We start from the raw sequence: 27,164 nt of genomic DNA, 5'->3' as shown, positions 1-27,164 counted from the left end.
AGTGGTGCGTCGGCTTGGTCCTCGTCATGGCCTGGCACTCGAAACCTCAATAAGCCATCCTCGTGCCAAATCTCCTCCTGTGAGAGACAGCTCAATGATGCGTGATTGGTGGGCCAAGAGCGGGGTGTCCCGGCATTTCGTCTGGCCTCCCAACCGTACCCTAGACGCGGGCTCCCACACACAAAAGAATTCCACGATAAGTTTCCTTATGCTCGCTTGTTGTCTTGACGTCCGCCGACAGCAGTTCGTTCAAGCCGGCCGAAACTACCCTCGAGCATAGACATTAACCACGTCGGATCGATCCGCCTCCGAGCACTAATTGAAAAAGGGCAAGGTCGTAGGCACCGCTTTATAGTGCCAAAAAGAAGAAACAGAAACAACAAAACAATGGCAATAGTCGCCATCAGCTGCGTTGGCTGACTATCACAGGTCCGCATCTAGACTATAGTCAGCCCATGTCCATAATAATGGCAGCAGGACCGTTCTATGTATGTCGTAGAAAGTCCTGCTATTATTATTGTGGCTATGGGTCGACTACGTTGTAGATGCGGATTTGCGCTAGTTACGCAACCTGCCTTCTGGCCAACTATTATTGTGCTTGTTTTATTGGCTTTGCTTCTCCTTTTTTATACTGTAAACCGGTGCCTGCGGCCTTGCTCTGCTTCAATTAGTGCTCGGAGGAGGATCTATTCGACGTCGGTAATCCCTGCGCTCAAGGGCAGCTCCGGCCTCCTTCATCGGACTGTCATCAACGAATACAGGGGGTCAGTGCGCGATGAGACGCGCCGCGTGGGTGCGTACGAAGATGTCGACTCGGGATACGTAACGGATCGGCGAGAGACTTGAGACCCGAAGGATTTTCGATACGGATACGAAAAAGCAGAGACTGCCTGCTCGCAAGTAACAGTCCCAACCACAAACAAATATTAAGAATGAAGCACGAGCAAGAGGAGGAAAAACCAGAGTGATCAGGACCGGGCGTGGGACGCCATTGTACTCTGCTTATCGGCGTGGACCCAGGTCTCGCAGCAGTCGCGAGGATTCTGCATGGGCTTGATGCTTCAGATTGCGAGGGGTGCCCCTTTGTCGCCTTGACCCTGTCGCCCTGGTCGGGCTAGCGGCAATGCTGTTCAACGTGGGCAGCCAACTGGGGGTGGTCAACGCAGCAACAGCACACGGAAAAGCCCTGTCCCTCGAGGGAGGCAGTAGGAGAGTCGACATGACTTGATCGTTTGGCCAGGTGCTACTCCTGCAGTCAGATAGGTCATCATCGACGTACATGCTCAAAAAAGAAGAGGGCCAGCAGCTCCCATGACCACGAGGTTACCGCGAAGATGTAACGCCACGGGCCGCAGAGACGCCTCGAACTCCCACGAGCGTCGGGCGGAATAAGGGGCCGAAAAAAGAACCGGGAAAAAAGGAATATCGTGACGGGGCCCGAGCGATAGCCTGCCCGCCGACGTCTCTGATCGAGGGATCATTTCCCCCTTTTGCCCATTTTTTTTCCTCGCTTTTATTTCGCCTAATCAGGGCAGCGAAGTTGTTTTCCGGTGCAGAATCCTTTCTCTCGGCAAACTAAGGGCAGCTGCGGAGACTGGCAGGCATCCACTCAACACTTTGTAGGATCCGTGGGGCATCTTTTATTTCTGATGGGGACCGTCCACCGGAGTCCTCTTCAGCTTCCATTTCGCCAGCGCCTTGTTACAGGCGTTGTTGATACGCCAGTTCGTATGGAGCCCTCTATACAGCTGCCGTGACGAACCACCGGTGCCTGCGGCCGTTATATCTACACAGCCGAAACCCGTCACGGTGGCCACAATGGAGGCCTCTATACAACCACACCTTCGGGACCACGCGAGAAAAAACGACTACTACTGCTATGCGTAGTAGGGAGACGGTGGAAGGTACGGCAACTATCGCGGAAGCTCTGGTCAGGAACCAGGACATATTAGGTTGCTTTTTTCTCTCTCTGTTCTGCTTTTATTCTGTTGGGTTGGGATGCCTTTGAAAATACCTAGCCATGAGGGGCCGCGGAGTGATAATCTGGGGCCCGATTACTACGCCCTCGTCTCGAGCGGCGAGACCGAAAGGGGAGACCGAAAGCTCGGGGGTGGGAACTTACAGGCTGTGCCGTCTGACAGCCCCAGGGGTAATAGTATAGATATAAACACTCGGGGAACCCCCATTACATCAGACTCCTCGTCTCAATATACAGGCCAAACATTCGGGCTCTCTCAGATTATCCTTACCAGTTCCACCGATTCACTGTCCCGTCTCGGCCGAAATGGCCGCCGACACTCTCAGCCTCCAGGGCAAAGTCGCCATCGTCACCGGCTCCGGCCGTGAGAACGGGATTGGTGCCGGCATCGCTCTCGCCCTCGCTCGTAATGGCGCCTCCGTGGTTGTGAACTACATGTCGCAGTCCACCAAGGACCGGGCTGCCAACGTCGCCGAAACCTTGCGCAAGGCGGGCGGCCAGGCCATCGTCGTGCAATCTGCCGTGGACACGCTGGAGGGGGCTCGCCATCTCGTCAAGCAGACCCTCGAGGGCTTCCAGACTGATCACATTGATATCCTAGGTGAGACATGTCATGTTGCGTGGGTATTCATGAATCTATCTACGGGCTCATCGTAATCCTGTAGTGAACAACGCCGGCACCGCCTTCTTCTGCCCCATCACAGAGGAGCCAAACGTCGAACAGCTAGCCAAAGTCTTCCAGACTAATGTTCTCGGCCCCTTCTACATGGTTCACGCCGTTGTTCCACACATGCCCCCCGGTGGCCGCATTATCAACATCAGCTCTACCAATTCCAAGAGGGGCAACGCTAAGATTTCTACGTATGCCGCGTCCAAGGCTGCGCTGGATAATTTGACTTGGACTTGGGCAGACGAGGTACGATCATCTCAAAGTTCGATTATATCTCGTATCCTTTCCCTCGGTGGTTCGCTTCCTCTGGGAGGCATGAGCTCGGATTTCTAAACATTAACCACGCCCCCTCTCTCACAGCTTGGTCGGAGCAAAGGCCTCACAGTCAACTCGGTAGCTCCTGGCCCGGTAAAGACCGACCTCTACCCAGAAGGACAGGAGGAGGAGCTCATGCGGCCTGAGGTGGCCCTGACACGTGCCGCAGACCGGGCCGGCACCCCCGCCGACATTGGGGACGCCGTACTTTTGTTAGTAAACGAGAAGTCTCGGTGGATTACCGGGCAATATATCGGTGTTAATGGAGGAGTCACATATTAAGACAGCGAGCCAGCTGTGGCCAAGATAATTGACCCATAACCCCGACTGCTCCCGCACAAGCGAAGACTATCGCCGGTTATCACAGTAGCCACCAAAGCGAGGGCCGAGATGTGGACTAGTTCTGTTGGCAGGAGTGAGCGTCTGGTTATAACATTATCTGCACGTCGAATCGCACCGTGTCGTAGTCCCACTGATATAAAATGCTTGTCGATAACATAGGAACATCACCGCCGAAAGCCCTTGGCTGAGAAAGTCTGGTAGTTCCAAGGCGACAGCTCATTGCATTGAATAGCTGGGATAAGAGACATCCTAAAGAAGAAGTTCGGGACAAGGCTCTTTAGAGACCATCCAGACCTTTCCCCGAACCCAAATGAATGCCGTCCCTACATGGTTTGCTTTATCCTGATGCTCCTGCATATGCCTCCCCTCCACCCCGTTCTCTCTCTCTCTCCTCGGCCCAAGGCCATCCATGTATAACCATCGATCCCTTCCTGCCTCCCTTGTCCTCGTCATCGCCCTCCTCTCCCTCGTCGACCTTCTTGTGTCACCCCTCACTCCAGAGCATCAAGCTCCTTCAGCACCGACGACTTGGTCGCAATCTTCTTCATCTGCGTATCCTCCAGCTTCTCGCCTCCAGCCAGTCTCATCTCCAGGTCCTCAATAGCCCGCACCTTCTTCTGCAGACTCCGAATCTTCTTAGCGTTGGGATTCTGACTGGGGTCCGCGCTGTTGCTGGTCGCCTGGGCCCCGGCTCCTCCCTCCGCCGGAGGTGCAAGGGACGGCTGCGTCCCGTTACCGTTCCCGTTTGGTCCACGCGCCGCGTTGCTCCTGTTGCGACGCGCGCTCGGGTTCCTCGACTGGCTTCGATGACCACGGTGGTTACCGTTCTGGTTGCCGCCTTGCCCTCGTCGTTCAGGGCTACGCCTGTCGGTACCGGATCCCGCTCCATGCTCGCGCCCGTTGGGCGGTGCCAGCGACGCACCACCGCCCGCCGCACCACCCTCCTTGTTGGCGCCCTCGGGATCCTTAGGCTTCCTGTTCCGCTTCTTCTTGTTCTTCTGTGCCGCCTTGGACAAATTCTCATTGCCCTCGGCAGGCTCGGCGCCCGGAACGGCCGGCGCTGCACCGGGCGGCTGAGTAAACTCGGCACCCGGCACCGTGCGCCGCGCTCCCCGGCCAAAGCCGTTTGGACCGATCGATGGGGTGCCATTTCCAACCACGTGAGCCGCCCCGCCTTCATCCTCCCGCTTAAAGTGCAGGGGAGTCGCCAGACCACGCGCACCGGGCGGGCGGTATGCGCCCGCAGGCTTGCTCGGCGTCTTGACCGAGCCCAGGTACTTGGTGGCCGAAGCATGAGGGGCGGGGACCGGGTTCAGCACGTCACCCCCGCCCACGCTGGCAGGGTCCAGAGGCCTCCAGAGCACATTGTACAACTCGACCATGTCCTCCGAGTACATGAGCGGCCCGCTCACGTGCCACAGCTTTACGCCGTTGTCAACGCGCAGCCGGGGAGAAGTTGTCGCCGTCATGATGTACCGGCTGTCGGGGCTCCACGTGCAGATACTTGGGTTGCCGCCCTCAATGGTGCAGATCTTGCGGAAATCCTTCTCGAGGTCGTACACGTCCATCTGGCCCGTCAGGTTGCCGAAGCCAGCCACCAGCGCGAAGCGACCGGTCGGAGAAAAGATGATGGTGTTACGCGGCCCAATCGCGAACGAATGCGTCGGCACCCCGCGCTGGTTGAAGATGGTCGTCTTCGCAGGCATGTACCCGTACACCACACCAAATTCCTTCGAGTTGGGAGACCATGCGACATCGTGAATCGGTCCCTCCTTGTCAAGGCTGATGCGCGCATCGAGGCTGCCATCTACGCCCAGCAGGTACAGCGTCGTCTCGCCATAGTAGCTCTTGTTGGACTTGTCCACGTCCGTCTGCGCGAGGACGAGAAGAGCGGTGCCCTTCTGGTTCCATTTGAGCTGAACTTTGTCGCCCTTGAAGAAGGTCTTTTGCGAGATGGGGCGCGTAAACTGAGGCACGTGGAACACCTTGACGGCAGCGGGTTGACCCTAAGAGTGAAAAAAAAAAGTTAGCTTCGAATAAACTCCAGTGGAGGAAAAGGAAGGGAGGATCGGGGATTCGATGCGTACTTTGCGTTCAGGGACAAAGACAGCAACAGAGTGCGTCTGGCCGGGGGAGAGGGCAAAGTCCGTTACTCCCTCGACCCGGAGCTTGTTCCACACGGTGCGGAGATCATGGCTCTCGTAAAATTGGACTTCGTTGGTGACCACCCGAGCGCAGTACTTCTCGTCGGCCGTATATTGGATGTTCCAACCTCCAGCCTGCTTTTGGACGTAGCAGCCCAGGGGCTGCTTATCAGGTCCCTGGATGCCTTCCTCAATGACGCGCCAAATCTTGAGGTTCTTGGTGGCGTCGCCGTTCTCGTCCTTCCCAGGGCGCTCCCAAGTGACGAGGAAAGTGCCAAGTGGCGAGAAGCCCAACTCGTAGACGTTGACGATGGGGATAGTCACGATGACATTACCGTCGGAGGCATTGACAACAGTGACGGACTGTGGATCGGCCCATGCGAAGTAGCGACCGCAGCCAGAGTAAGCACAACACCGGAGGTTCCCTTCGGGCTTGGTGAACCCAGAAAGTGGTTCATAGATCGGGCTGGCGTTGGTGATACCGATGCCCTTCAGAGTTCGGTAAGCAAACTGCAAAGGAGACGCCATGACTAGTGAAAGTACAGCGAGAATCGATTGCAGAGCTGTTTAGAGGCGAAAGGGAGGGGGAGTGGACGTTCTTGGTGGGCCCAACTTGACGATTTCGTGGTTTCTTCTTTTTTCTTCAGCAAAGGTCCGAGTCGCCGAGTCCTTGTATGATTCGGAGCGGTCCAAGAGAAAGAGGGTTCGAGGCCTTGCCGAGATTTGGAAAACTTCGGTTATGCGGAGGCTGCCTTGGAAGTACAGGGCACCGACAACGATTGTTTTGGGGGGAGGGGGTTTCCCGGTTGCCTGCTTATGACTCTATGAGAGCCTGTAGCTTTGCTTTCGGTGCTATCAGCAAGTCGGCAAGCAGAGCAAAGATGAACCCGCGCAAGTCAAGTGACGCGTTGGACTTGTTGTTGTTGGATCAGGCCCCAAAAGTGATCAATCCGGAGGATGGTCAGCTGAGCCGAAGGATACCAAATTAAAGGAATCGGTGTGACTTGGGAGAGGCAGCACAAGCGAACTGATCTTCCGTATCAAAGGGAAAAAGGGGAGAAACAACCGAAAGAACGTGAAAGGGTGAGAGAAGAAGGGCCAAAGGCACGAAGCACCTTCAGGGACGGTTGGCGCGAACCGGTGTGTGTGTGGCTGTGGACTGGGGAAGAAAAAGAGGGAAGAGGTGAGGAAGAACGATGAGAGCCGGCATAGGTAGATAAGGTAGGTGGTAGTCATGGTATATTAATTAGTGGATACCAGTACTTTGGGCCTTTTTTTTTTTTTTTCTCTCTTTTCGAAACCGAATTTTATGGGACCTTTTTTTCACTTTTCTGCCCTCTCAATTGGCCTGGACCAGCTTCCTTTGCCACATCTTGAACCAATCACCTGGACAAGATGGAGATCAGTCCAAGTTTCATGCCATGTACCTTTTGCCTCTGCAACCTAATTAGTGGACAACGTACTGAGGATACCTAATCAACCTGCAGAAATCAGACATAGGGTCTACTCGGGGGCGTTTTACGGCCTCTCGTCCGCATGGACATAATAACATAGGGGGAAAGCTTGGTAGTGTAATACGTGGCACGAGGAAATATCATAGTGTAGACAGGCATGGCATATAAGGTGGATCTACCTATCTAGGGAGGCAAGGAGCAGCCCGCCACGTCTTATAACAACCCCCTGGGCTAGAGGGAGGTTTCATTCAATCTCAACAGCCGAGGCTATAACACGTTCTCAGCGTTGTCACTGTTTTGCAGGCTGTTAAAAGTTGGTCTCGTGAATATTCGAATGATGCGCCTGGATAACTACCTAGTTGCTATACTGTGGTGCTCTGAATCTCTGTCCATATTCCCACCGACTCTGCCCAGTCGCGAAGAGCCTGACCAGGAGAATCAAGAGTCAAAGCGAGCGTAATCGTTGCCTGGGAGCAGCCTGGTCAGTCTGGAATAGACCAGGCGGAAAGTAGATATAACTAGGGATGGATTGACGTGTCAAACATAATAATTGTGAGGAAATAATGGTCACTCGAAGGACGCGTCGAAATTACATACGAAGTACGTTGTATATAAAAAGGTACGATATCCATAATGTATGTGCTTCCAGTTAGCTTAGCTAAGTCAGTATACGTACTCCACGCGAACTCGTTCCCATGGGTACGTACATATGTACAAAGCACAGCAGGCAACCTTAATAACCCCTGTACTTGTACGTATCAGTACCAGTAGACACGGCCAGCCTCATCGCAATGTGGCTCAAATTGGCACGTGCACGAGGCGGTGCAAGGGGACATTGCTGCAGGCTGATGCGAGAAATTGGCTGGCCCAAACGTCTACAGGGTAAAAGGCAGGACGCAACTCCAAGGGGACACACGACACAAAGACTGACCATATCATATCGTCCTCGGTCCCTGTGCCTCTCGATTCTCGACCTATTCGACTGGGTAATAGGTAGATTCAGAGACTGTATCTCTTCTGCCAAGGTCTCTGAGCTACCCGCCCCAAATGCAACTGTAGAACGACTAGCGAACATCCCAAAACTCGTCTCCGCCCTTCTTCTCGACAAGCACATCGCGCACCGACTGTCGAGCCACTTCTAAAGGTTCCGCCAATATCTCAATTCACCGGTAGAGGGCAGTCTCGATTCCCTCGAGGTACTGCACCACAAGAATCTTCCGAAGCCTTTCGCGACTACTTAATACCCGCTCTTTTTCGGCGCCACCCACTACCCTTACTTAGCCTCTCTCTCCCCTTGTCGGACCCCTGAAAAGAAGAAGAGAGAGAGAAAGACCCGCACCTCGATTTCGACACCCTTCACAGACATTTCCCTCGCAGTCTCGCCCGCAAGAACCCCTTTTGCTTCACATATCATGGCATCCACAGGCGGCCTAACTCGACGCCGAGGCGCCGGCGGTGGGGACGCAGGCGAAGGCGGTAGCAACGGGGCCAGCCGCAACAACAGCTCCAGCAACTTCCGTGACAGTGGTCCCGAGACGAGCTACGAGAATACTGAGAACGGCCACAAGATCGCTTTTGACCCCCGCGACATCAGCGAGAGTGCCGAACGGAGCAAACAGCCCAAGCTGACCCTCATGGAAGAGGTCCTGCTCCTGGGCCTCAAAGACAAGCAGGTATGTGCCCCTGCCATCCCCGATCTATATACCCTCCGTGCCTGGCCACGGTCTTGCAGACATTCCGAAACTAATCATACCTTCTCTCTTTCGTCCACTAGGGCTATCTTTCGTTTTGGAACGATAATATTTCGTATGCGTTGAGAGGCTGCATCGTCCTCGAACTTGCCTTCCGCGGCCGCATTAGTATGCAGAAGGATCCCTCGAGGCGACGTTTTCCCCTTGCCGACCGCCTCATTGAGGTCATCGACGACACCCTCACGGGCGAGGTCCTCCTGGACGAGGCCCTTAAGATGATGAAGCAGAGCGAGAAGATGAGCGTGAGCGACTGGATCGATCTGATGAGCGGTATGTGTCTCTGACCCTCCCATACTTTGCACCAGCTATGCGTCCCCTCCGCCCCTTATTATCCGTGATTTTCAAAACAGCAACTCGCTAACGCCCTTTTGTTGCCCGCTCTGCATAGGCGAGACATGGAACCTGATGAAGATCGGCTATCAACTAAAGCAGGTCCGTGAGCGACTTGCCAAGGGCCTTGTGGATAAGGGCATCCTCCGTACCGAAAAGCGCAACTTTCTCCTTTTCGACATGGCAACTCACCCCGTCGCCGACGGCGGCGCCAAGGACGAGATACGCCGCCGGGTCCGCAACGTCCTCACCCAACGCACCGTCGTCCTCCCATCGTCACAGTTCCTCCCCGAGTCGCTCGATTTCCGGTGCCTCCGCACCGTGTCAATGGTCTGTGCTGCCTATGCTGCCAACGTGCTCGAGAACGCCCTCAGTACCCTCGGGCACGAGGCTCGCGAGCGCGCTTTTGCTCAAACGGACGACCTGCTCGCCGATTACAGCCAATGGCCCTTTGGCAAAAAGGCCGTCGGGAATGGTGTTGGCGCAAACCTGCCGCAGCTCATAAACGAGGTATGTGTTGTTGTCTGTCCGCAGCATCTACCGCTTTTGTTAGGTCCGACAACTTTGCTGACTCATTTATCTCCGCATAATAGGAAGTCAATAACAACAAGGACAAGGAGCTGCAGCTCGAGGTCGTCGCTGCCTGTCTCGGCGTCTTCACGAGACTCGACGCTCTGCTATAAAGATGACACTTATTTTCGACTCCGTCAGCGTGTGTGGCCTCCATCATATCCGTGAAATTCTTTCAGCGTCAGATCAGCTGTCCCGCTCTTCCGCCCCGGAGAGCCGGGATAGCTCTATTTCCAAACTATTCTACTCCGTCTTTCGTCATTCGCCCGCATACTTCCATATCTCTCATAGACCCTCTCCACATCTCTTCACGACCAACGAAAGAAGCGCTGGAACTCCCGGAATAAAGAGACGGCAAGGGGCAAAACATCTATCTATTGGATTCCTGGGGAAACGGACAGGTCATTTCTTTAAACCGAAAAAAAAAACCGGCGGCGGCGGCTGGGAGTGCCGGGACCCCTTCATGATTAGAGGTTGAACTAGGCGCGTGTGAGAAATGGGCTGGCAAACAATCACAATGGGTTGTGCGATATGCGCGCCGGCTTTACGCGGGTGAAGCGGCCCCTATACGCACTTGTTTCCCAAGAATCACCCGCCGTGTCGATTGGCTTGTTTGCCTTGCAATGGAATATAGCGAAGGGGGAGTCGTGTCAGTTTGGCATCATCTCAGTCTAGTCAATTTCGGTTACTAGTTCTTATATTTTTCTTTTCATCTTCTTCAATTCTTGTCTTTTCCTCTCTATCTGTTATTTTTTCCCTTCTATTGTTCTTTCTTTTCTCCCCGTTTTTCCTTTTACTTGCTGTGTTCTCGCTGGTATCTGCGGCCAACGGAGAGACAAAGGAGGCAAAGCGAGATGAAATGGGCATGATGGGAGGACAGAGAGAGTATGTAGTAGGCCTGTATTCTGGAACCTGGCGTTCATGGTACCCGAGAGCATTGCCTGTCTTCTTGTCCATGTTGAATAAATTCTTCCCACTGATTGATGTGAAAAAAGGGTTCGTATATGGACCTGAGGCTAAGCGAAAACGTCAACGGCGATGTGATTGACAGAGTCATGAGTAGTGTTGTTGCGTGGATGTGATATCTTTTGACTACCTGCCTGCCATCCCCCCAAATCGAGTTTCCACGCGCCTCAACGCCTGTAAGTGAAAGGACAAATCATCATCAGCTACACTTTGCTTCCCCAGGCCAGCTCGACGGTCTGTCACGTCATGGTCATCTCTGGAAAGTTCGCGGCAACATTATCCCCTTATTTCTTCTTCCGCCCAGCGCCGCCCATACCTAGACCGCCTCCCTCGAACCCAGGCCGTCCCTTCTTCTTGCCAGACGCAGCAGCGACAGCCTTACGCCCAGCCCGACCCAGCTTCTTCTCGTCGCGGCGCTTCTTGAGGTTCTCCTCGCGCTTCTTCTGTTTCTCCCGGATGGCCCGCTGGACCCCCTCCGCCCGATCCTTCCACTCCCGTTCGGTCTTCTTCTTCTGCTTCTCCTTGCGTTTGACCGCCTTTTTGAGCAGTGTTTCATCGTCACGAATGCGTTCGCCCTCGGCACGCCGTCTCGCAATCAACCACGCCTCCTTCTCCGCTATGTCTTCCTGCTTGGCCTCATCCAGCGCCGCCGTTCGCTTTTTCTGGTTTTGGAGCTTAATGAGCGCCGTCTTGGGGTCCGAGGGACCCTTCTTCTTTGGCTGGTTTAGTACGTGTGTGAGGTCGCGCGACAATCGCGTGTCGTCGCTGAACGCGACCCGTCCGAAGGCGTAGTCGGTCGGCCCACCCTCATCATCATCGGCGAGTAGATGGTCAAGCGCGGGGGACATAATGCTGGGAGAGTTAGATGCCAGTGCCTCGTCACGCTTCCGCTCCTCTTCGAGTTTAGCCTGTCGGCGCAGCTCTCTCTTGTGCGCCTTGCGCTGCTCTTGTCTTGCCCGTTGCGCCTCAATCAACTCTTGTCTTGTGCGGATTGGCTTTCCATCCGGCCCGATGGCCTTCCTGGCTGCTTGCAGTTCCGCAATGCGGGCAGCCAACCGGGCTTTAAGCGCCGAGGTGTCTTGTGGGATCTTGATCTGCTTGGGCTTTTCCGACGGCGGCACTGTAGAGCTGATTGACGTTGTGGTACTTGCCACCTCGTGGCTGGTTGTCGAACCAGGCTGATGCGGTATCGGGTTGTTACCGTCGAAAACAGGCGATTGGGATGCGGATCTAGGACTCGAATCAATCGAGTCGGCGGGTTTCATCTTCGCTTTCGTTGCGGTCGGCCCGGAAGATTTCGTCGACGTGGTCGTAGCCTTCTCCATGTCTCCGTCACCCGCCTCCTCGGCATCAGACTCGTCCGATACCGTTTCGTAGCCGTCATCGTCATCTTGGCCCTCAGGGCTCTTCTCCGTGTTTGTCGCCTTGGTCTTTCCCGATGTTTCCTTGGACTCGGCCGGCTTCCTACCAGGAGCCCTGCCTCCTGTGGGTTCCCCTTCTTGACCTGCCTTTTCGATTGCCGCTGCTGCCTTGGCCGCCTTCTTCTTAGCCTTCTTCTCAGCTTTCTTTACCTGCTTCGCCTTGCGCTCGGCCTTCTTTGCGTCTCGCTTTGCGGCCCTCATCAGTTCGTCCTGCGTCATCTCGGCGGGGTTGTCGTCTGCGACGTTGGCGAGGGGTTCCAATTCCCGGTCGTCGTCACCATACTGGCCGACCTTCTGTTTCTTATGAGGGCCTTCAACCTTTCTTCTCAGACCTTCCCCGGGAACTTCCTGTGTTACACCAGAGACTTCTTCCTCGCCAGTGTTTTCGTCGTCCACATCTTCCTGATCTGCCCGCTGGATTTCCTGCAGTTTGCGCTTGTTCTTTGCCCGCTCCTCCATAACTTCTTTGGCGCTGCGGTTCAGGTCGCTGTCGGGATCCAGTTTGTTCATGCGGGCAGCCTTGGCTTCCGCCTTGGTCTGCTTCTTGCGGTTCCATTGATCCTACGTGAAGGAACCAGTGCTGGTAAGCGCCTTTGCCCCAACCGGTCATACTGGGAATAAGTGGAAGAAGGCAGGGGGTCGGCGCAGAGGCAGTGCAGGCAGTGCAGGCAGTGCTAAAAACAAAGCCGCATAGAACATACCGAAGTATCTTCTCCGTAGTACATTTTAGCCGGAATAAGAGATAAAAGACCATCAAACGCTTTTGCGTGCTCGCGTAAGCGATCCTAAGGCAGGTAACAAAAAATATCAAGTTAGCATGCTGACCGCTTGGCTTTTGTCTCTATGTGCATTGGACATTTTTTTTGCGGTAAAGGAGCATGGATGGGTTTAGGGAAGACCAACCTGAAGGGAAGAGTCGGTCATTATGATATGCCCACCCCCGAAAATCCACTTTCACAGAGTTTCAGGATTTATATTCGAGTAAGAAACTGACCGGTATGGACAGCCTCTCCTGAGAATACGATGGCTATGCGTGGGCGGTTCGCGGTGTCGAAGAACTGCAGCAGCAAAAAGATAAGTTTGAGGCTGGAGACCGTTGCTTGATAATTTACTGGGGCTCATATTCTATAACACCATGTCATTGGTCGGTTTGTTTTTTCACACGCAGCTCACACTTTTTCCTACCTGTGGAGATCGCTTATGCGAAATCTTGGCACCGGGCACTTTTCCGCTACGAAGTAAATGTGGATAGAGTCCGGTAATTTTTAGTATAGATACATATCCCTCCTAGAAAAGCAGGCGGTGAACTAGAGTTTACTACCTATAATACAATGTGGGGGTTTCCCCTGTCACCGCTTTTAACGACTTCGTGTAACTACGAATACAAAGTATAGCAGTTACCTTACTATAATAAGAGGCAATTATTAGTAGGATAGGATATTCTAACTATATAATTTAGAATTCCGCCTATAGTTCTATTATAGACCCATTTTCTTTTTATTTCGGCACTATTAATATTATATGGGAAAGATTACCGCGCCCGTATATTTTGATATTAAGCCCGTAAATGTGGAGTATATTCTCTTACTTACAAACGGCCCATTTTTCTACGATAAAACGAGGTCTTGACCGGGCTAGGTACATACAGTTACATTGTATCAATTCCACTATCAGCGCGCCTCCTTAAGTATTTCTAGTTTGAGACCCGTTATTCCGACTGTACCACTTGGTTATTCCGACTGTAGTTCACACATATAATATAGATAGACCCTTCGGAATACTAATACAGTACTTCGTAGCTACGGTCTCCAACGTCCTTTGACAAGTTGATCAATTTGATCGCTCGGATTAATTGCGTTGTATTAATGGACAAGCTCATCAGTTTAATCGAAGCTAATAGCAGCAGTAATAGTAACGCCTCTTCCTCTTCCACGTCCACGTGCATCCACATCCACGCCGCCCACGCCCACGCCCACGGCTATCTTATTCCTATGACAAGACAACGAACGCGCCGCCTCCTATTCCGTAGATTGACGATGTGGATTGACGACGTAGATTGACGACGTAGATTGACGACGTAGATTGACGACGTAGATTGACTACGTAGATTAACGACGTAGATTAAAGATGTAGATCGATAAGGTAGTAGGAAGATTGGGTCTGATTGGAACTATAGTCGGAATAACCAAGTGGTATAGTCGGAATAACGGGCCTCTTCTAGTTTAAGAGTTCTATTAACTATAATCGAGCAGCAGCTCCAGGATAAGCTGTTAATAGCCTCTTTTCTAAGCTAGCAGCATAGAATAGATATAATGGAACGATGAAATGTGTTGATATGTCAGGCATTTGTGCCCAAATGCCCCGATATCCTGTTGGGTACATTCGCAGAGCCACGTCACACATTGCTCCGAATACGGCGGTACTTCTATTGGATGTATCACAGTGTCGATTCCCCTCTTTTGCCTATATATTTGACATCGTAGACTGGTACTCTTTCATAGTCTGCAATGAACACAAGTCACACTTCGTACAATATTAGTGTCCTGACATGATATAATGTAGTTGTATGTACCTTGGCCCGCCGAGACCTCGCTTAACCGTAGAAAAATGGAGTGCTTGCAGGTAAGAGAACTTATTGGGTTATGACTCCACTTTTACGGGCTCGATATCAAAATGTACGGGCGCCGCAGTGTTTCCCTATTATATACAGCTATAGTTATTTAAGATCTTTTAACGCCTTAATTAAACTCCTGCTACTACTACTACTACTCCTGTTCTTGCTGTTCTTGTTGCATAGTCGGTATCCAAATACTCGTCGAAACATCCTGCTTCTTATTAGTTCACCTTAGTCTCAGCTCAAGCATCGCTCCAGAGTTAGTGAGTTAATGCTGTTGAATTAAAGCTGTATTAGGTTGTACCCAAAGCAAAAACAATCGCCAGGGGCCTGACCTCTGGGTCTATTTTTTGCTGAGTCGAAACCCCGGGGCTTAGACGAAACCTGGCCAAACGCCGTCAGAAGTCCCGCGACAAGTTCCCCGTATGTATGTACTCCTCTTATGCTTGACCAAGCCCCAAGCATACCTACGAAGTATGGTGTCCATTGTGGGACAAACCCCGAAACAAACCACACGCGATCATGAATAGTACATATTGCACAGACTCCCGAGACCTATTCACCTCCCTGACCAACGTCCATGCCATCACCAGAAAATACCTGCCCTTCCAAGCACCTCTATTCTCTCCCGGGAATGATGAGTAAAACGCTCTAATAAGAAGAAAAGTGGAAACAAGAAAGAAAGAAGTAAAGACAAAAACAGCAGTCTCTACGGACTGTATCGTTTCTAGTGGGCCACATCGTTGATAACCCAGAATGGCTGGCCCATAGACAGTAGCCGGAGGGTGCCTCCGATTTCCCCTCCATCGGGCGCTCGTGGCTCGGGTTCTACTCTGAATCAGAGTACTGGCATGGTGTATGTCGAACGGCCAGCGTATGAGATAATGGCGATGCCGTTAATTGCCGGTACCAGGAATGGAATTCTGCCATCATGATCGAATGACGGCGATCATGTTCTAGGATGCGATAGTCCCCCTTGCCAGGGGTACAGACATGGTTCGCGGCATCCTACGCCCCAACGCCAGCAATGTCAGGGGCAAGAGGGACTTGGGCCTGGAGAGAATAGGCATTGCCCGACTTCCCGTTCAGTTCGCCCAACTTCTGCCGCTCCGCCTTCTCCCGCTCCAACTGTTCCTTTTCGGCCTTGGAGACTTTGGGTTTGCGCGAGACAGCACCGCCTCGAGACCCACGACCTCCGCGAGAACCTGGTCCGCCTCCTCGGCCGGTGCCTCCTTCGCCACCGCCGCGAGCCGCGCCCCCTCGACCACCACGGCCGCCGCGACTGCCACGACCGCGTTTTGGGGGCCCATCACTAACATCCCGAGTCAGCCATTTATTTGTATATATCGCATTCATCGGAGCACCACAAAACGAAAATGAAAAAATGGGGGGGGGGGGGGGGAAAAGGAAAACAAAAAAAGAAAGGACGGAAAAGCGAGGTGGTTCGTACCCGTTGTTGGCCGGCTTCTCAGGCTCTGGTATCAGAGGGCCGGAGTACACAAAGAAGCCGTCCCGGCTAGCGGCGGCCTGCTCTTCCCACAAGAGCTCGGAGTCGTCCACAAAGTCATCGTCTTTATCGTACTCGTCTTCTTTGAAATTGCGTTTCTTCTTCTTGGGCTTTTCAACGACGTCTTGTCCACTCGCCATACCGCCCATCTCGACGTTGCTGGCTTCCTTATCGGAATCCTCCGACATCTCGTCACCCGATTCTTGGCCTGCGACGGTCTTTTCTAGGGCGGCCGAAGCAGCGGCGATGCGAGCTTTCCGGTCTCGTTGGGCAGCCAAGCGGGGGTGGAGGGCGTCCCAACCATAACGTGCCTCAGCCTCACGCATGAAATTGACGTACTTGTTCGTTTCGCCGGGCTTTAGTGGAATGTGCAAGACGATGGAAGGCGCTTGGACTTCCGAGCCAGGCTCTGCCTTGCCAAAGTCAAGGATCGACCGGCCGTGATCCATGGACGGCTCATCGAGGCTTGTCATTTTTGGCGACGATATGACTGTGGCCGACTTTTGCGGTTTTTGGCGCGGTGACGGCTTCTTGGAGGCCGGGGCGCTTGCGGTCAGAGCTGTTGCCTTGGCCTTCGAATCGGTTTTGGTGCTAGAGGCCGGAGGCGACGGTACCAGCTTCTTCGGCTCTGGCGCGGAAGATTTCGGCAGGGGCTGAGGTACCGTTTGTGTCGGCTGTGGGGGAGACGTCGGCCTTGAAACGGAGCCTTGCGCCTGGGCTTGTTGTTGGACAGGATTTTGCTGCAGAGGCTGGCGAGAAGGTGACACTACGTTGGGTACCGGGTCGACTAGGCTGGCGATAGAGGGAGATGCACTGGCACGGTTTATCACCGGTGCCGCGGCACGAGGTGATGTGGCGCTGCCAAAAATACCACGTACTGGGTCGTAGTTTCCGCGGATAGGGTCGTAGCTCTGGCCGCTCGTGCGTGTCGGTAGAGTAGAAGCAGAGGTCGGGGCGCTGTTGTTGCTGCAGGATTGGTGGTGTTGCGAATGTAGAGCGTGAGGCGGGTCTGGGTCGGCATTCAAGATACTCTGCATAGAGCGGGGCAGCTCTTCACGCTTGGGAGCTTTCTGGGGAACGTGTTCGCGCTGCGAGAACGAAGGCGTACGCTGAGCTGATGACGAGGTATGGAGGTCGACCAAGTGTGCAATGGAAGGCTGCCTAGATCCAGGGGCGGTGAGGGATTTCGAGTCCCCCGGCGGCATGTTGTCGTCCTGGGTAGGTGCACCTTTCCGTTTCTTTTGCGCAGGGGGTGCATTGGGGTCGCGTGGCTTCCTAGGGCGGCGTACCTTGGGCGCATCGGTCGCCGGGGCCCCATCGGCATTCTTGGACTTCACGGTCGAACCAGGTTTTCGGCCAGGCTTTTTCCTAGGCAAACCGGCGGCCGTAAGGCGAACTTCAGGGTCGGCCGCTGGGACTTCTCCCAATCGGGGCCGTGATGGGTCGACGATGATCTCATCCATATCCATTTCGTTGTGGGCTTTGGCTTGAGTCATTGTGCTGGAGATTGGTTCTTGTGGGGGGGTCGAAGGCGATGATGAGAGGTCGGGGGATGAACTTTGACTCTGGTGCATGCGACGACTACTTCCCGTTGCCATAACACGGTGAAGGAGAAACTGCGAGTGCAAATGAAGGAAGAGCAGCACAATATCTGCTTCTGCTGTTTCTCAATATACCAATCCTGGAATATTCCCCAGGGTCGTTCCTATGAGTGTTCCTCAGATCATTCAAGTCCGGGTTTTCCGTAATGTCCACCACCTCGTCAACTTGGAAGTCCTGGCTGGATGTTGTGAATAGCCTCACTATCAGCGAAAAGGCGCGTCTCAGAGGCGATGGTGGAGTGCGCTGGGCTGAGAAATTATGTAATCCCAATGCGGGTTGAGCCTGGCTTGGCTAGTCGAAGTGATTAGTTGGTGGACGTTGGGGAATCGTGCGGAGTCGCGGTTGGGTGGACTGGAATATGAGATGGGGATAACCTCATCCCCAGCACCAGGTTGGCTGCGTTCGACAATTCCAGTCCTTAAAACCCTGGAATTCCCCCTTTCTAGTGCGAACCGTATGGAAAAAAGGCGCCTGGAGAGGGAGCAAAGTCGCCCGCACAAATACGGTCCTTTCGAAGATGAAAACCGTAGGGGAATCGGTCTACTTAATGGAAATAAGTGGTAGACGACCGAATTTGCTGTGTTGTGGTGGAGGGAAAAAAGGAGGAAGAGAGAAGGAAATGGTTGCGTGAAATGAATGATGGGGATGGCGACGTTTTTGGAGAAGGCAGAATCGGCTCTATTTTTTTCGGCAGTGTTTGGGCGGCATTACAAGGAGGAAAAACGGGGCTCGAAAGAGATGCGAATGAGCTCACTGCATGGGTAGGTTCAGGTCACAAGGGAAATCTTATCATTAAACCCGGATGAACGATCGGGGTAGGTATTTGGGGGGGTCCGTGTGGATGGGATCAAAATGGCCACGGAAACCATAACTAATACATCACCTGCAAGGACGATACCCAGTTCGCGGATGGAAGGGGGAACAAAAAGCAAGTGGGGGAAAGGGGATGGGATGAAAGGCGAAAAAGGGGAGAGGGGGGTGTCCTCAGCTTTTAGGGAATAACAACACGCCAGGCCCATGCATTGGGATGAATGAGCCAGAGGTCAACCAGCCTCAATGCCTTGGTCCACAGCCGATACCTTGCTCGGTGGGATTCCTATCCGACAAACCATCTCAGGGTAACTGTGGCTTGTGTGCAAAACCGAAGCAAGGAGACGGTCAAGTACCAAGGTAGGACTCCGTCGGGTACGGGACAGTACCTCGTTTACTAATAGGTACCTCTCCCTGTGATGAGAAGCCGGGAAGAAAAGAGCACACGGCACCAAGTGAAGCTGCATGGTAGGTACATACGTTAAAGAGTAGAAGTAATCAGTGGGTAAAAGTGCCACTGCTGAATCTGGGAAACCCAAGCCGCGTGGTTGGACGCGCGTGGGTACACGAAACCGGTGCCTTAAGCGGCTCCCACAACGTACAGGGGTGGGTGCGGCAGAGCGAAGGGTCGCGCTGTCAGACATCAGCCCGAGATATACATATGTAAAAGACATGTACAACGTACCTGTGTATGCAGTACTTATCGGAACATTTTTCGCAATGGGCCTATAGGGGGTCGTAAGGTACACAGTACATCTGCAAGGTCGGCGATGTACCTCGCACATTTACGTTATACACTACTAGGAAACCCCACTAATATTCCAAGTTTGGTTAGCGAGCCGACTGGTCCACCTAAGCGCGCTTCTGCTTCTGGGATCTGCACCGTGTTAATCATACGTTGTAACCCGCCCAGTAGAAACGGTCTTAGTCGCTGATCCACTACTTCGTACCTACTCAGTAGACCATAGATCGCTATTACCATATACATATCTATGTGAATAACATTATGTTGTGTATTTATAATGCAGCCAGCCTACTTTATACTATCGTCATAAACTGCCTGATAATAGAAGAATATAATGCTTCTGTCTTTCTTAACTAGGAGGTAAGGAAAGAAGTATTGCTAAGGAGAATAGTGGCTTGAGTGATAAAAGTATATATAAGATAAAAGCATTGCAACGCGCTATCACTATATTAGAGATAACTTATTTATAATGCTTCGTCTTTCCTGTCGAGATAATAATGTTTATAATAAATACATATTCACGCTTTATATGTACGTTGTATTCCGTCTTAGTTGATCTGCCCCAAAGCATGTGTGGATGATTCTGCATGGGAATTGGGGATCGGCGCTAATGCACCGAGGCCGGGCCCCTACATCCCTACATTCAACGATAACAGGGAGAGTGCAGGTAAGATACCTACTAAGTAGGACGTACCCAACAGCTCCACTTTTCATTATCATCATTCTGTACGGTACGGAGTACGGGTACGTAGGAAAGCCCAACTGGCTGGGTAAACCCCTTAAAAATGTATGGAGAATACGTAGTCTGTTACGGTCTGGAATTTGAAACAAGACAGAAGGATTTTGGTTTCAACATGTAAATAAACCATATGGATCACGAAGATCTGTACGACATAGATACTCGGTATGTACAGTAGGTACATACGTTGTAGCCATCGTCTCCACATGTTTGCTCCGTGAACACGTCGAGATCGGATTTGTCGTGTTATGTAAGCAGGGCGTCTATGGTACCTATGTACTCTGAAATTGGACAAATTACCTAAATACAAAACTTATGCCCCGCCGTTCTAAAGTTGATCTTCCACCATCGCACCCGAACGTCACACCCCCTTACGAAACAAGATATCTGCAATCATGGACCCAAGTGTTTTGATAGGCGACATCCTTGAGCGCGGTACGGACCAAATCAAACCGCCTCCGCCCATCAATGAAGATGATATCTCTCCCACCGGTTTCCCTCCGCACAGAAGGCGCCCTCTGATGTCAGCGTTCAAACAACAGCGAGCCACGTCAGGGCCGGGGCCATCAAAAACAGCAGGGGCGGCGGCAGAATCAGCAACTACCGGTGGTCGGAGGATTGATAATAACACGACCAAGCAAACTTTTGAGGCCGAAGAGCGGCGGCGCATCGATCGGGAGAACAGGGCCAAACTGGAGGAGATGACACCAGAAGACATCGAGAAAGAGCGAGCGGAATTAATGAATGGACTCAGTCCAGCTTTGTTGCAAAGGCTTCTCAAAAGGTCCAACATAGACGAGAGCAAAGATCGGGACCCTTTCAATATTCCTGAATCTCAAGCCGAACCACCCCAGGCGCCCAGTTCGCATCGGCCTCCGCCCGAGATCAAGGTCGAAGCTGATTTTGCGCCACCCGGGGAACGTAAAACTTCACATACCCCTGCGTCTAAACCCTCGTCTTCGTCTCCGCAGCAGGCGCCGATATCACCGATACCAACATCTGAGGCCGCTGTTCTAGACGAGAACCGGCCGCCAGCCCAGCCGCCGACGGATCTCTTCCCCATCGGCCAACAACCACCCAAAAGCAGCACGCATTTTCCAGCACCACCAGCTCTGCCGGACCTCGACCCGTCCGACCCCAACTTTCTTGACACTCTACATAAGAAGTTTTTCCCTACTCTCCCCGCGGACCCAAGCAAGCTTGCGTGGATGGCACCGATCCCGACAGCTGACAGCCCCGCCGACCGCGACTCACCCTACTACCCGGGTCAAGATTCCCTTCCCATATCCGCATTGCGGTTCGACTTCCGAGGGACCCTACTGCCCCCTCGGCTTAGCCGCTCGATTCCCGCATCGAAGGGTCTTCACCACCACGGAAAAGCCCCCGAAGCGGCAGGGTATACCATCGAGGAACTGGCAATACTGGCCCGCAGCGCAGTAGCAGCTCAGCGGTGCATCGCGTTCCAGACGCTGGGAAGGATCATGTATCGCCTAGGAAAGGGCGAGTGGGGTACTGGCGAGGAGGATACGATAGCCAGGGGCATATGGAATAACATTCTGGAGGGAAGAGTGCTAGACAGTCTGGCCGAGGCAGCTACCAATGAAGGCGGGCATCGGGGGAGCCAGGCGTACGCCATGGAGGCGCTCTGGCTGCTCGAGAGGGGCGGATGGAAAACCCAGTGGTCAGGAAGGTAATTGAGCAATAAGAGTGGTGGTGGAAATGCGTATTACCAGGGGCCCTGCCAAAACGCAATGAAAGATAAAAGATAATTACGACCTGTGACGAATTTAGATGAACAAACTTCGTCTTTGCAAACGATCCATCGTCGCTCTGGTGACGCCCATACGTACATGCACGGAAAAATGGTCACATTATCAAGACTTCAAAGGGTGAGTACCACACAAGGTCGAATTATTTTGGGGACAATCGAAGTAACGAGGGAATCAACCGAGGCATTATATTTGGGTCAGAATCTCTACTACCAAAGGGGGAAAAAAGAACAAATAATAAAAGGAAAAAAAAAAAAAAGGCACGGGCAGGAGGTGCTCAAAAAAAAGATGTGGACAATCCGCGAATCGAACGCGGGACCTTCAGCATGCTAAGCAGACGTTATACCACTAAACCAATCGCCCATCGCTTGTTGTTGAAAGGAGGACGGAGTCCACAACCTATATAGCTTAGTCTGTGAAAATCTACATTGCTATTCTCTGACATGAACCTTCGATTTTTCAGAAATATTAGCATTCTAAGTCTGAGAACAATACGATGAAATACGGACACCGCTAAGCCTCTATGATTCGGACTTGTGAAAACCATCCTTTTAATGGCTCGAAATGAATGATAGGCTGGAGCCAAGAAAGCTCGTTGGGTTATCTAAAAGTGTAGAACTTGATCGCATGCGTAAGACAAGGTCGCTGGTTCAGATGCTGCGAATTTCATATCCCTACCACTTCATCATCCATAAATCGTTTCCCAAAATTCCATCGTCCTGTCGCTTGCTATGCCATACACCTCGCGACGTATCGCACCCACCTTCTCTATGCTCCGCGACAAATCACCGTGCCTTCCAGCGAACCCGACTAGCATACCTCGCAAACTTCACGACCTCCTCTTCAGCGAGCAACCGATCAACGGTGAAATAGTACCTCGCAAGCTCCTCATGCGACGCGAATCGATGCACGAAAGAGTGACACAACCTGCAGAGCCAGGCCACGTTCTGGAGCGCTTCGGCGGGGTGCCATCCGCGCTTAAGGGCCTTGTCGTGCACGAACCGCGGGATGAGGTGGTGATACGTCAGGGGCACCCAGTCCCGTCCGCAGAGTTCGCATCCTTCTTCCTCGGCCTGGGCGCGGCCCTGCCGCGGGGGAGGTGGCGTAGCAGTGAGGGTCGTGACGTAGGCGGTGAGTACCGGTGCCAGAAGGGCGGAGACTGCGTCGGCATCGTCGTTGTCGATGACGCCGTACGCGGTGAGTGATGATGCGATGGCCGGATCGAGTGTCGGCAAGATGAGAGCTGAGGTATCGGAGGAGGTCAATGGAAGCGCGTAGCGGGATTGCAAGTGAGGAGAGGCGGTCCATGCCGGACGGGTAAGGGAGCGGAGGTCTTCGGGCAGACTCTCAAAAGCTTCGGTAGCGATGTAGTCGATAAATTCGGCAAGATCCTCGGCGGCGGTGCCATCATCATCGTTATCCTGCTTTGGGGTGGAATTCGGTAGGATCTCAGGCTGAGAGTCTTTCTTCGTCCGTCGCCGCTTCGTTTTGGTTTTAGTGGACGACTGGGTCATTCTCCCAATCAAGGCGTCCGAAAGGCAGTCTCGAAATGTTTCGAGCTGGGGGTCGAGGTTTTCGTCGTGGTCCGCCATGGTGAGTGCTCATTTGGGTGGATTGGCAAGTCTCGATACATGAGGGGACGACCCTACGTTGTACATGAGACTCCGGGCGAGTTTCTCAGTGTCGTAGACCAAGGCAAAGGGATAGGGTAAGATCCTTAGTTGGTACGCAATAGCGCATACAAGGCGACGTTATTCAGTGAAGACCACGTCGACTTATGGGATACAATGGACTATTATCTCATTTGCTGGACTTTCCCAAGCTCTGCCTCTACATCGCATCGACTCCCGGAACTCGTCACTTGGAGATTTATGTAATGGGCCGTAACGTAATGATACCGTTGTCCAATTTATATTTAACCCTATTTCCCCCGCCTGCTGTAGGCGGGCCGCTGGTCTTCGCAAGTGACACCCGACGACCTGCAAAGTTGCTCGTTGAAAAATTATAAAGTATTGTTCATCGTTTGTTCCCTTTAAAAAATGATATTGCCTTCGCTTCGCCTTGCAAGTAATATGTGTTGCGCCGTCAGTGCTCCACCCTGAGATCAGCTCAGGAGACGGCCCTTCGTCGGGACTGGAGCTTCGAGGAATCAAAGGGGACAACGTTGCCGTTGGCATCGGTCATGGCCGGTGCGCCGACGGGCACGTTGGAGTTCTGGCGAGGGGCGAGTCCTACAGGTTCATTCATGTCAGTATGGCTTGTCTATGATCTGCAATCTCCCTTGTGACATACTGTTGTAACCGGAGCCAACCGAGGCAAATGCGCCAGTGAAAAGAGCGAACAGAGCGATGGCGGAGTACTTCATTTTGGCGGTTGGGGTGGTGGTGTCGTTGCTGGATTGGCGACGAAAAAGGACAAGGCGAATATAACGGCGAGGGGAGAAGAAAGCGTCGACCGGCGACTGGCAAACAGCAAACAGCAAACTATGAGAACGGGAAAGCAAAATTAAGACGGTTGTTATGAAGATGAAAGCAAAAGGACAGTAAATAGCAGGTTAACGGGACGTGAGCAAGGTCTTATTTGTATCTTGGGGTTAAGTCTCCACGACAGGGGCTTCATCTCAATGTTGCGTCTCGATTTTAGCTGGCTGCAACGGCTTGGCGGGATGGAGCACTAGAAGTCCTCATGAGATGCGATGAAACATAAGACTACAATGTACGGTTGTGAGACCAGGGGCTTTCTCGGGGTCTCATCCAGGGCTCTGAGACGGAGTGTTGTCACAAATCATGCGCACGAAGGACGTTTCAGGGCTGGGGGATCAGACGGTCCACTGCCTGAGGTCTCTTCACTCGAGACACCATAGTGGGGAGTCGTTACATCGCCTCGACATTTGCGACTTTGTCATAGCGCTGAGCAGCGATAGAATCCGTTGCCGGACAAGTTGAATAGTCAAAAAGGTTGCCCAGGGACTAGACGCGAGGTTTCCAGTTGCCGACGTATTAGAGCGAACGCAGTACAACGTATCATTTGCATGAAACTGCCAGCGACGACCATAGTAACCACAACAAGGTACCGCAGCAGTTAGGCTTTAAAACACAAAGGGGCACAGCGGCGTACAAGCATCAAGCGGGATCCGGTAAAGGTCACCCACCAAAGGCCAACTACCTAGGTATGTACTAATATTTTCCAGGTTGCTGTCGTTTCTGTGGTTGTTATATGAGGTATAAAGGTAATTACATACGGAGGATTAGTAGACTGATCGACTGCAGCACAGAATAATATCGGCAGTGTGGTAAACTACTAGTATATTGCAAAGCATGCGAGTATGATGTATCCCGCTAAACCTAGCAACATCCCTCATGATAACACCGTTCCAGTGCGGCACATATAGAGGGAGTTGTCGCCGAGCCGCTGTCGGAGGCCACCCGGGTCGTCTTTTCTAGAACACACGCGCGATGCGCACCATAATGACGTCCGTCTCGTACGGATTTCCCCAACGCGCAGCACGCACTGCTTCCTCACCTGGATGCACAGTCTCTCTCATTTTGGCAACATGTATCATTGCCGGGATGATGGGAACTCAAAGTCGTTTTCAATGCCATCCAAGACCTCTACCATTTTCACTCTTCTCTGAAAATCTTGGCCACCGAGGTGTTGAGGATGATGTAGATCGCCTCGAAACGTCTGCCGGCCCTCCGAAGGTAACCAGACAATTTCCCAGTTGTTGATCACAGTATCAGCAGCTAGCACCCAGCTGTCACCACCTAATTACCCATCTCGAGCCCGTTTGTGCTGGAGCTGGTGATAAGATGTTGCGGTGAGCAGAGGAAATGCGACGGGTTGGTGGGCGGTGACGGCTGTTGACAGCCGCACCCGTGTCGCCACGCCACCGATACACCGAAGGACCTGCCGGCTCGCTGTAATTCGCTGGAGAGGCTCCACCGTCAAGCCGCTAAGTATTATTGGAAGCCCGATGGCGGGGTAATTCGGATGGGTACGGCGCTATTTAGGCCTTCAGCAGCGGATACCCGGATCTTGTCAAGTCCAGGCATCATCTCCAACCCAATCTCTCCACCCTCTTGGTCTTTCACCTGTCTTTCCCTCATAACCCACTTCCTCACTCTTTCACATACCTCTCACCCGCCCTCTCCGCTTGCCACCAGATCTGCGAGAGTCTGGGTATTCGGAACAGCAGTTTTATCTCGACAAAAGAAAACGAAAAGCGACATCTAAAACCGATATATATCCACACTTTACACCATCTGTCCATCGGAGCACATGGCGTCCGTTGATCACTGTCTCTACTGCTTCGAAGCCCTGGCTTCGCATCTGGAAAAGCGGAGGGGTTTCTCACTCCTGGAAGTACAGAAATCATGGCGCGAGCACGTCAAGGCGCTCGCGGGTGATGGAAGCATCGGCAGTAGCTTCAGTAAGAAGCAGCTTCCCGCATTCCGGCGCGTTGCCGACCCTTCCAGCGACACCGGCTCGGCGTCGTCGGGCTCGAGTATGTCCCTCTCAACAGACACGCCCGCTACCTCGGTGGAGTCTCTCCCGGACGCTGCCGACATGACCGAAGAGGAGGATGGGGAGGAGGACGAGGAAGAAGAAGACGATGACGAGATCGTCACCGAATTTCCGCTCTTCGTGACCTGGAACACAATTTCTCGACGTTCGGGACACCGCTCCCTGCGCGGCTGCATCGGCACTTTTGAGGCCCAGGAGCTCGACTCGGGCCTGTCCGAATACGCCCTCACGTCGGCCTTGCACGATACGCGCTTCCCGCCGGTGGATAGCGACGAGCTGCCCGATCTCGAGGTGGCCGTCACCCTGTTGACCGACTTTGAGGAATGCGACAGCGCCATGGACTGGACCTTGGGCGTCCACGGCGTGCGCATCAGCTTCACCTACCACGGGAGGCGCTACGGCGCCACTTATCTGCCCGATGTCCCCGTCGAGCAGGAGTGGACTAAGGAGGAGACCTTGGTGAGCCTAATGCGCAAGGCCGGTTGGATGGGCCGCAAGGACCGCTGGCGCGATGTTGACCTCAAAGTCGTGCGCTACAAGGGCAAAAAGGTAAGCCTCGAGTATGCCGAATACCGTAAGTGGTATGACTGGGCGCAGGCGAATGCCAAAACCAAGCGCGGCAAGTCGGCCTAAGTAAACTGGGAAATGACGGCGCTGCCACACTGCGGTCTGGGCTTTTCTTTTCGGGCGGGCAACGGTTCAGACTTCGATGACACACGGTAACTGGCAGCACTACGGGAATTGGCATGGCGTTCAGGTAATCGTGGTCCGTGGGCTTTCGCTGGCCAACAACGTCATGCGGAGACGGACTGTTTCGCTCGGATGAGGATAGACGGCATGGGAGGGGGTATAATAACCCTTGGATGGAAGGGCGCGGTTATTGTTTCTTCTCCTTGGTTTTGCACTTTGATCT

The 27,164-nt window shown here is 53.1% G+C and overlaps 10 protein-coding genes and 1 non-coding gene across 11 annotated transcripts; 4 read left to right on the top strand and 7 right to left on the bottom strand.

Moving 5' to 3' along the window:
* Nucleotides 1–1,522: 1,522 nt before the first annotated feature.
* Nucleotides 1,523–1,947, bottom strand: ACRALDRAFT_213700 (uncharacterized protein; the record flags this gene model as incomplete). The annotated part of the gene is made up of 3 exons (XM_071024126.1): nt 1,523–1,594; nt 1,665–1,826; nt 1,915–1,947. 3 exons carry the CDS (start codon nt 1,945–1,947, stop codon nt 1,523–1,525), a joined length of 267 nt encoding a protein of 88 aa, XP_070871272.1.
* A 337-nt stretch (nt 1,948–2,284) lies between these two features.
* Nucleotides 2,285–3,245, top strand: ACRALDRAFT_1073095 (uncharacterized protein; the record flags this gene model as incomplete). The annotated part of the gene is made up of 3 exons (XM_071018060.1): nt 2,285–2,579; nt 2,644–2,894; nt 3,009–3,245. 3 exons carry the CDS (start codon nt 2,285–2,287, stop codon nt 3,243–3,245), a joined length of 783 nt encoding a protein of 260 aa, XP_070871271.1.
* Nucleotides 3,246–3,796: 551 nt separating this feature from the next.
* On the bottom strand, nt 3,797–5,977 carry ACRALDRAFT_1037170 (uncharacterized protein; the record flags this gene model as incomplete). The annotated part of the gene is made up of 2 exons (XM_071015050.1): nt 3,797–5,311; nt 5,393–5,977. 2 exons carry the CDS (start codon nt 5,975–5,977, stop codon nt 3,797–3,799), a joined length of 2,100 nt encoding a protein of 699 aa, XP_070871270.1.
* Nucleotides 5,978–8,315: 2,338 nt separating this feature from the next.
* ACRALDRAFT_2113956 (uncharacterized protein) lies at nt 8,316–9,667 on the top strand (the record flags this gene model as incomplete). Its single annotated transcript, XM_071023652.1, has 4 exons — nt 8,316–8,576; nt 8,678–8,924; nt 9,043–9,494; nt 9,578–9,667. The coding sequence occupies 4 exons, from the start codon at nt 8,316–8,318 to the stop codon at nt 9,665–9,667; spliced, it is 1,050 nt and encodes a 349-aa protein (XP_070871269.1).
* An 899-nt stretch (nt 9,668–10,566) lies between these two features.
* ACRALDRAFT_1078257 (uncharacterized protein) lies at nt 10,567–12,987 on the bottom strand. The gene is made up of 3 exons (XM_071018748.1): nt 12,845–12,987; nt 12,643–12,726; nt 10,567–12,502 (listed from the first exon to the last, which is right to left on the bottom strand). The coding sequence occupies exons 1-3, from the start codon at nt 12,863–12,865 to the stop codon at nt 10,805–10,807; spliced, it is 1,803 nt and encodes a 600-aa protein (XP_070871268.1). The 5' UTR covers nt 12,866–12,987; the 3' UTR covers nt 10,567–10,804.
* A 2,576-nt stretch (nt 12,988–15,563) lies between these two features.
* On the bottom strand, nt 15,564–17,558 carry ACRALDRAFT_1058977 (uncharacterized protein; the record flags this gene model as incomplete). Its single annotated transcript, XM_071015963.1, has 2 exons — nt 15,564–15,867; nt 16,006–17,558. 2 exons carry the CDS (start codon nt 17,556–17,558, stop codon nt 15,564–15,566), a joined length of 1,857 nt encoding a protein of 618 aa, XP_070871267.1.
* A 2,782-nt stretch (nt 17,559–20,340) lies between these two features.
* Nucleotides 20,341–21,769, top strand: ACRALDRAFT_2142098 (uncharacterized protein). Its single transcript, XM_071024183.1, has one exon. It carries the CDS (start codon nt 20,354–20,356, stop codon nt 21,650–21,652), a length of 1,299 nt encoding a protein of 432 aa, XP_070871266.1. The 5' UTR covers nt 20,341–20,353; the 3' UTR covers nt 21,653–21,769.
* Nucleotides 21,770–22,018: 249 nt separating this feature from the next.
* On the bottom strand, nt 22,019–22,090 carry ACRALDRAFT_t290. Its single transcript has one exon. It is a non-coding gene; the product is annotated as a tRNA-Ala (tRNA).
* Nucleotides 22,091–22,512: 422 nt separating this feature from the next.
* Nucleotides 22,513–23,319, bottom strand: ACRALDRAFT_1073089 (uncharacterized protein; the record flags this gene model as incomplete). Its single annotated transcript, XM_071018059.1, has 1 exon — nt 22,513–23,319. One exon carries the CDS (start codon nt 23,317–23,319, stop codon nt 22,513–22,515), a length of 807 nt encoding a protein of 268 aa, XP_070871265.1.
* A 235-nt stretch (nt 23,320–23,554) lies between these two features.
* ACRALDRAFT_1066279 (uncharacterized protein) lies at nt 23,555–24,304 on the bottom strand. Its single transcript, XM_071017314.1, has 2 exons — nt 24,020–24,304; nt 23,555–23,958 (listed from the first exon to the last, which is right to left on the bottom strand). The coding sequence occupies exons 1-2, from the start codon at nt 24,090–24,092 to the stop codon at nt 23,837–23,839; spliced, it is 195 nt and encodes a 64-aa protein (XP_070871264.1). The 5' UTR covers nt 24,093–24,304; the 3' UTR covers nt 23,555–23,836.
* A 1,701-nt stretch (nt 24,305–26,005) lies between these two features.
* ACRALDRAFT_2114060 (uncharacterized protein) lies at nt 26,006–26,884 on the top strand (the record flags this gene model as incomplete). The annotated part of the gene is made up of 1 exon (XM_071023661.1): nt 26,006–26,884. One exon carries the CDS (start codon nt 26,006–26,008, stop codon nt 26,882–26,884), a length of 879 nt encoding a protein of 292 aa, XP_070871263.1.
* Nucleotides 26,885–27,164: the final 280 nt, after the last annotated feature.

Source organism: Sodiomyces alcalophilus, assembly GCF_042370955.1.
Source record: "Sodiomyces alcalophilus JCM 7366 unplaced genomic scaffold ACRALscaffold_10, whole genome shotgun sequence".
Classification (NCBI taxonomy): Eukaryota; Fungi; Ascomycota; class Sordariomycetes; order Glomerellales; family Plectosphaerellaceae; genus Sodiomyces; species Sodiomyces alcalophilus.
Note: the sequence above shows the minus strand (reverse complement) of the source record. Positions and strands in the feature narration are given on the sequence as shown.

What these genes read in the sequence shown, in the direction of transcription:
- ACRALDRAFT_2142098 (XM_071024183.1), top strand. Translation starts at nt 20,354, where the DNA reads ATGGACCCAAGTGTTTTGATAGGCGACATCCTTGAGCGCGGTACGGAC.
- ACRALDRAFT_1066279 (XM_071017314.1), bottom strand. Translation starts at nt 24,092, where the DNA reads ATGAAGTACTCCGCCATCGCTCTGTTCGCTCTTTTCACTGGCGCATTT. An exon ending in GGTTGGCTCCGGTTACAACA is followed by an intron (nt 23,959 to 24,019) that starts GTATGTCACAAG and finishes ATGAACCTGTAG; the next exon opens with GACTCGCCCCTCGCCAGAAC.
- ACRALDRAFT_1078257 (XM_071018748.1), bottom strand. Translation starts at nt 12,865, where the DNA reads ATGACCGACTCTTCCCTTCAG. An exon ending in TGACCGACTCTTCCCTTCAG is followed by an intron (nt 12,727 to 12,844) that starts GTTGGTCTTCCC and finishes TACCTGCCTTAG; the next exon opens with GATCGCTTACGCGAGCACGC. An exon ending in ACTACGGAGAAGATACTTCG is followed by an intron (nt 12,503 to 12,642) that starts GTATGTTCTATG and finishes TCCTTCACGTAG; the next exon opens with GATCAATGGAACCGCAAGAA.